This window comes from Silene latifolia, chromosome 7 (assembly GCF_048544455.1).
Source record: "Silene latifolia isolate original U9 population chromosome 7, ASM4854445v1, whole genome shotgun sequence".
Lineage (NCBI taxonomy): Eukaryota > Viridiplantae > Streptophyta > Magnoliopsida > Caryophyllales > Caryophyllaceae > Silene > Silene latifolia.
This window is the reverse complement of record NC_133532.1, coordinates 122,190,355-122,198,335: the sequence shown is the minus strand read 5'-3', so window position 1 is coordinate 122,198,335 and position 7,981 is coordinate 122,190,355. Positions and strand designations below refer to the sequence as shown.

General features: G+C 34.9%; 1 protein-coding gene across 1 annotated transcript; it reads left to right on the top strand.

Annotated features, from left to right (window-relative positions):
• Window positions 1-398: 398 nt before the first annotated feature.
• On the top strand, window positions 399-3,757 carry LOC141590675 (uncharacterized). The gene is made up of 4 exons (XM_074411244.1): window positions 399-1,611; window positions 1,708-1,826; window positions 1,969-2,106; window positions 2,447-3,757. The coding sequence occupies exons 1-4, from the start codon at window positions 399-401 to the stop codon at window positions 3,755-3,757; spliced, it is 2,781 nt and encodes a 926-aa protein (XP_074267345.1).
• Window positions 3,758-7,981: the final 4,224 nt, after the last annotated feature.

Here is a 7,981-nt window from a genome sequence, read left to right as displayed (position 1 = left end):
TCTCCAACTAACCGTAGTTAGTCAGACTATGGTTGGTAAGGATTAGTTAACCAAAATCAGTTATAGCTCTCCCTATAAATACCAAGAGAGCTTATTGTAATTTACACATAATCATAATATACAAAACAGAATTATTCAGTTAATATTGTTACACATTCATATTCATAATCATACAATCACACATTCATATTCATACAGTTACAAGATTTTACATGGTATCAGAGGTAATGCTTTTTCTGGGTTTTTTCGATTGGGGATATTCATCTGTTCTTGGGTGATCATCTTTTCTCTCAAGCTTCGTAGGTATCCTCGATTGTATTTCGTCTCTTTTTTGTTCAAATTCTTTACGCTTCCGCTACAATAATCATCTGCTTTACGTTCTATCAAAGATTTATAATATGCCTGTTTCTGAAACTGTCAATCCCACCCCATCCTCTTATGAGTATTATGATGATCCGTTGTTTTTAGCACAATCAGAACAACCTACCTATAGCTTAGTCACTTCTTTGTTTGATGGACACGACTTTTTGGGATGGAGGAGGGATGCCTTTATGGCTTTGGTTTCCAAAAACAAGGACTGTTTTGTTGATGGGTCTTTTCCAAAACCTGCTAAAACTAACAAGAAACACAATCAGTGGGTTAGATGTGATTTTATGGTGAAAAGTTGGATTTTAAGTTCTTTGGTTAAGTCTATCAAGGATAATATGAAGTATGTGAATTCTGCACAAGAACTTTGGTCAGAATTATTGGAGAGATATGGGCAGGCAAGTGCTTTAGAGATTTATCAGCTTAAAAAGGAATTAGATGTTGTCGTTCAAGATAATTCTTCTTTGGTGGATTACTATGGCAAAATGAAAAATCTATGGGAAACTTTAGATGGTTTGAATCCTATTCCTTCTTGTACTTGTGGTAAAATTGATGAGTGTTTTTGTTCTTTGGTCAAGAAATTCATCGAGAGAGAAAATACAGCAAAACTGGTCCAATTCTTGATGGGATTGAATGGAGGTTATGATACAATTAGGTCTCAGATTCTATCAATGGAGCCTTTGCCTTCCATTAACAGGGCCTTAGGTTTGCTCCAGAAAATAGAGAGACAAAAACAAATCCCTGATGTCATTAGCAGTTTAACAGAAGTTAATGCTTATGCCACTTACAAATATCCTGATAACAAAAAGACTCAATCTCAGCCAAACATTTCTGCTGCTGCTGTAAAACACTGTGATCACTGTGAGAAGAAAGGGCATACAAGGGAAACTTGCTTTGGGTTGAACAAATGTTCTCACTGCAATAAGTATGGCCATAATCCTGCTAATTGTTTTGTCATTAAGGGTTTTCCTGGTGATAAGAATAAGGGGAAGTCTAAGGTTGCTACACAGAAAGCTGGTACTGCTGCTGGAGGTCCATATCAGAGGACTGCTAATGTAGCTGACACTGGTTCTCATGATTCACCACTTGACAATTCTGTGTTAGCTACTGCTGCTGCTGCCACCAGTGCTGACAATTCTGTGGTTTCTTCCGATGTTCTTGATGGCATCATATCTACTGAGATTAGTCAAGTTATGCAGAGAATTTCAGGACAGCAGCAGTCTGATATTTCTTCTTCTCAATCTGGTCTTTCCTCATCTTAGTTTGCAGGTATCATCTCTCCTTCTTCTGTAAATGCTGCCAATACATCATTATCTTCTGTTGATTGGATTGTTGATACAGGTGCGTCTGATCATATGACATATAATTTAGATATTTTGACTGACATAAATGTTTTTGTTGTTCCAATCAAAGTAGGTCTGCCAGATGGGTCAATTAAATTAGTACACAAGTCTGGTACTGTAAAATTGAATGACTTGTTAAGCCTGCACGCACAATGTGTTCTTTTTGCCTGATTTCAAGCAAAATTTAATGTCTGTTAGCAAATTGATTGACCATAACTCTTTGTCTGTTATATTCAATGCACATGATTGTCTCTTTCAGGACCATTCAAATAAAACTATCATTGCTAAGGGAAGAAGAGTTGGTGATCTATATAGGATTCAGTTTGATGCCAGATCTTGTTTTCAAACCAAAATTGTTAATCTTGTTAAACAAGCTGTTGATTCCAAGATTCATTCTGTAATAAATAGTTTAGTCTTAGCCAATGCCTCTGTAAGACATAAAAATTTCAATCTGTTTCATACTAGAATGGGTCATATGTCTGTAAAACGTTTTAAGTATATACCTGATATACAAGCTGGAATAAATTCTGATTTCTCTTGTGAAACTTGTGTTTTAGCAAAGCATCATAGGTTGCCATTTCAATTATGTTATAAAAGAGCTGCTTCTTGTTTTGATCTTATACATATTGATGTTTGGGGGCCTTATAAAGTCCCATCAATGACTGGTGCAAAATATTTTTTTAACCATTCTTGATGATTACTCAAGAAACACTTGGACAATTTTGTTTCAAAATAAGGATCAAGTTCCTGGTTTGCTTAGAGATTTTTTTGCTTATGTTCAAACACAATTTAATAAAACAATAAGAACAGTAAGATCAGACAATGGGACTGAATTTCTGCAAAAGTATTGTTCCACTATTTTCAAGTCTAAGGGTATTTTACATCAAACCAGCATTGTTGGAACACCTCAGCAAAATGGCAGAGTGGAGAGAAAACATAGACATCTTCTTGAAACTGCCAGAGCACTTAAAATTCAAGCCAATATGCCTATTAAGTTTTGGGGAGATTGTTTACTTACTGCCACTTATTTAATCAATCTCATGCCTTCATCTGTCATTAACAATAACACACCATTTGAACTTTTATTTGACCAAAAACCTTCATATGATAATCTAAGAGTATTTGGTTGTGTTTGTTATGCTACTATGCCTCCTAATTTCTCTGATAAATTTGGGAACAAGGCTAGAAAATGTTTGTTTATAGGCTATCCCCATAATCAAAACGGATACAGGTTGTATGATGTACTATTGCATAAAGTGTTTGTTAGTAGGGATGTTATTTTTAAGGAACAAGAATTCTATTTCACTTCTTCAACAACTGAGAATTTAAATATCACACCAAGTGAACTGGTCAATCCAGTCACTTCATCACATATAATTGTACCTACTGTTGGCACTAGTGAAGGGTCTACTCATAATAATAAAGAGGAGGCTAGTCCTATTGGGAATGAAGAAAGTGAGAGTCCAGAAGGACCCTCTCTTACTGCTGGCATACCAGTCAACACTGGTTCTAGTTCTGCTGGTTCTGAAGATGATATTTTAGCACAAGAAGAAGTGATCAGAAGGTCTGCTCGTCCAAGGCAGCTGAGTTCCAGACTGAAGAGTTTTGTCTGTGGTAAGAAAATTCCTGGACAGTCAGTAGCATTGCAAGCTGCTGTGTTGGATCAGTTATATGAGTTTGATCCTGAGTATGTTGCTTCTTTGGCAACTGTATTCAAGGAGCAAGAACCATATAAATATTCTGAGGCACAAAAGGATCCAAGATGGGTTAAGGCTATGGATGCTGAGTTACAAGCCTTGGAAAGTAACCAGACTTGGGATTTAGTTAAGTTACCTAAGGATAAGAAGCCTATTGGATCCAAGTGGGTTTATAGGATCAAGTATAAGCAAGATGGTACAGTTGAGAGGTTTAAAGCCAGGTTGGTTGCCAAGGGCTTTAACCAAGTTAAAGACAAGGACTTCACACATACTTTCTCTCCTGTTGCAAAACTAACAACAGTCAGAACACTTTTAGCTGTTGCAGCAATGCAAGATTGGCCATTATATTAGTTAGATGTTAATAATGCCTTCTTTCATGGGCATTTAGATGAAGAAGTCTACATGAGGGTTCCTGAAGGATATTCTGCTGATGAAGGCCTAGTATGCAGACTGAGAAAATCCTTGTATGGTTTGAAGCAAGCTTCAAGGAAATGGAACAAGGAACTGACAAAATATTTAATAAAATTGGGATATCAACCATCAAAACAAGACTATTCATTATTTACCAAGTACAATCCTGATGTTGAGGCCTTTACAGTTTTGTTAGTCTATGTTGATGACATTTTGTTAACTGGGACATCATTATCAGAGATAAATGCTGTCAAGAAAGGGTTGGATGAGACATTTTCTATAAAGGGTTGGATGAGACATTTTCTATAAAGGATTTGGGTCTTATGAGGTATTTTTTGGGATTAGAGATCTCAAGAAACAAAACTGGCATTATGATTAACCAACGAAAGTATATTTTGGACATTCTCAAGGATCTTCAGATGGAGGATTGTAATGCTGCAGCTTTTCCATTACAAAGGGGTCTAAAGTTATCTACAGATTCAGGTGCACTCTTGGATGATCCTGAGAAGTATAGAAGATTAATAGGCAGGCTGCTTTACTTGAATCTGTCTAGACCTGATCTGTCCTACACAGTTCAGCATCTTAGCCAGTTTGTGAGTTCACCACGAGTGCCCCATTTCCAGGCAGCATTACATGTGGTAAAGTATTTAAAAAGGACAGTTAATGCAGGGTTGTATTACAAGTCACAGGCTGCTGCTGCAGTAACAGCATACAATGATGCTGATTGGGGTCAGTGCCAGTTTACTAGCAGGTCCCTCAGTGGTTATTGCATCTTCTTAGGAGACTCTTTAATATATTGGAAAACTAAAAAACAGCCGACTATTAGCAAAAGTTCGGCTGAATCAGAGTATAGATGTCTCTCTTTTACTACCTCTGAGCTTGTGTGGCTAGATAGATTGTTACTTGATCTAAGGATAAAGGTACCCAAGCCAATCCCTTTATTCTGTGATAATAAAGCAGCTCTCCACATATCTGAGAATCCAGTCTTCCATGAGCGCACAAAGCACTTAAGTATTGACTGTCATTACGTAAGGGAGAAACAAGATGAAGGTTTTCTTTCTACCAGGCATGTCAGAACTGGAGTTCAGGTTGCTGACATTATGACAAAAGCTCTAGGTGCAGAACAACATCATTTTTTCCTACGCAAGCTAGGTCTGTCCTTGAATAATACCTATCTTGAGGGGGGTATATTAGGTATAATACAGTTAGTTAGAATTAACTAACTTCTCCAACTAACCGTAGTTACTCAGACTATGGTTGTTAAGGATTAGTTAGCCAAAATCAGTTATAGCTCTCCCTATAAATACCAAGAGAGCTTATTGTAATTTACACATAATCATAATATACAAAACAGAATTATTCAGTTAATATTGTTACACATTCATATTCATAATCATACAATCACACATTCATATTCATACAGTTACAAGATTTTACAGATATAAACGAGGGTATGCTTAAACCATATGCAATCCCGAAGCCTTTATTGGAGCGAATTATCTTCAATGCTCGTGTACCTGGTATCATCTATAAAGGAAGAACTGACGGATACACTTTTGTGAACGAAACTATACAACAAAAGATTGCTTCAATCCTCATCCACCCTATCCCATTATAATGGGTCTTATTATATATTATGCTTTATTGGGTTACTCTTTTTGTAGTTATATGTTTCAAACTTTTGTATAACTAGTTTTTAACCCGCGCAATTTTGCGCGGAATTGCTTTTAAAACATTGTTATTATAAAATTTTTTAAAAATATATGTAATGTACGTTATATATGTCATGTTTGGCCCGTTTATAGCTGTATAGGGATATCCCCATCTATAATGAGAATTTGTGATGTTATAAATGGCATGTTTATAATTTATATATTTAATTGATTATAGGGTGCTTCGATTACTTTTTTCAAAGAATAAAATAGACACATTTAAACCACTAATTTCTGATGTACCTCTTATTATTATTAATACGTCTTGTACTCTAAATGGATAACTCACTTCTTAAACATCATACTGTCATTTAAACTGTGTTGTTTAATGATCGTGTTTATATTATGTCACCAATCACCCGTCTTGTTTGTTGGCTCGAATCAACTATAATTATCAGAGTTGAACTGAATTGTTTATCTTTAATATTTTTATTTATTAGTAAATTGATAGTTAGTATGTCCAATTTTGATATATTTTTGTTAAACTGAATTGTCTATCTTTAATATTTTTATTTATTAGTAAATTGATAGTTGTATTTAGTATTTCATATTTAATAATGTTTATTAATAAAAATGTGATTTTTATTAATTGTTGTAATATTATTTACTTTAACCAATTGTTGTAATTTGTTGTAATTATATTTATTTTGCCAATTGTTGTAATTAAACTTTTGACTGTATATTATTTTAATTTGTATTACATAATTTCATAATCGTACAAATTTTTTGTTTATAAAAACTAAGGTGAGCAAAGAATAAACAACATATGTGAAGTAATGGGGTCCACCATCACGGTCTTTTAGGGAAAAAAATTAAAAAATAAACTTGTGTATGATGAGGTGGATGCATGAGGTTGCTTTAAATGTTTTGGTATTTATAAAGATAAGATTATTAGTATTGGTGCCCGACTTCGTATTATTGTTTTTGAAATAGAATTGTTTTGACTTACTTGCCTCTTATATTGGTTGAAATTGTTGAGATGTTTTAAACCGCATGTGCACCGTAGTCACGGTTGCACTTAGGGTGTCGAATTCCACGTACAAGGAGCAACGGATTACTAGTCGATTTTAATCTAAGAGTTTAGCTAAGCCTAATAAAAGTGAAGGTTGTTTTGTCTAAGGATCTAATTGACTAAATGAAATGCACATAAAACTGAATAATAACGAATGCAAGGATTAAGGTTTAATTCAATAATAAGGGAAGCCCACCTTCGACATATCAAAGTTATGTTTTAAACTCTCAAGTAACAAGTTGCTAGGATGAATTACGGGGTTGGATCGTACTTTAGAAAAGATATATTATTCACTGTTAATGCAGATTATACATAAAGATTGAATCTTGGATGTTCAACATTATAAAGATTAGAATTTTAGTTAATCTCATGCAATCACCAATTTAATGAAGAGTAAGTAAATTTCACCAGTTGCCTCTTCCATAGAATGCTACATGAGGCAACACGGTATTTCAGAGGAAGTACAAGTTTATGAAAAGTTAGAAAATCAAGTGAAGGATGCTTGGAAAGATATCAATGAAGGTACGTATGCTTAAACCGTATGCAATTCCAAAGGCTTTATTAGAGCGGATTCTCTTCTTTGCTCGTGTACCTGATGTCGTTTACAAAGGAAGAACCCAAGGATACACTTTTGTTAACGAAACTATTCAACAAAAGGTTGCTTCAATCCTCATTAACCCTATTCCTCTATAATTGGAACATCGTTTTATCTTATATAGTATATGTTTTATTACTATTATTATCGTTGTATGGTAACAATGAGGCAGGAGTTCGATCCCTACCTATGGGAATGGAGCAAGCTATTTGGCCAGCTGTTTAATTAGCTTTCCGTGGGAGCAACCGCGGTGAGGGAAATTATACACTGTTGTCATTGGTGGACAATCCAATTTTTTTTTACCCTTTTTCGGTGCTTGCATATTGTCGATTGAGAAGCAAATTCGACGTACGTACTTTTGTCTTTTGTATTTCTGGATTTAGGCTGTGGGCACCTCGTCTCCCTAAATCTGCTATCTCATTTTCCAACATAAAATTAGGGTTCTCTCCACACGTTATATATGTATGCGTGAGGAGTAGGGATTTTCTGTCCTACTTTTATGCCCTATTTCACCTAACTTTTGATACATCACTTGTTATAAAATAAAATATTGAAATAAATGTGTTAATTTGATGATGTGTTAAAAGGTAAGCGGAATGGGACATATAATGGGACACCAAATAGGATAGAGGATCCCCACCGCAGCAAACTTACCCTTTTCCAATTTCCTTACGTAGTTACGTATTCATCTAAACAAGTTTACATACGGATAGATCCAAGTATCCAACAAATGTAACTTTTTGAACTTTATATATGAATAGCTGCCAAAAAAAACCTTACTGAACTCACAAATTCTCATTGAAGACATGACATATCCGTCACAAGCTTGTGACGGATACCATTTT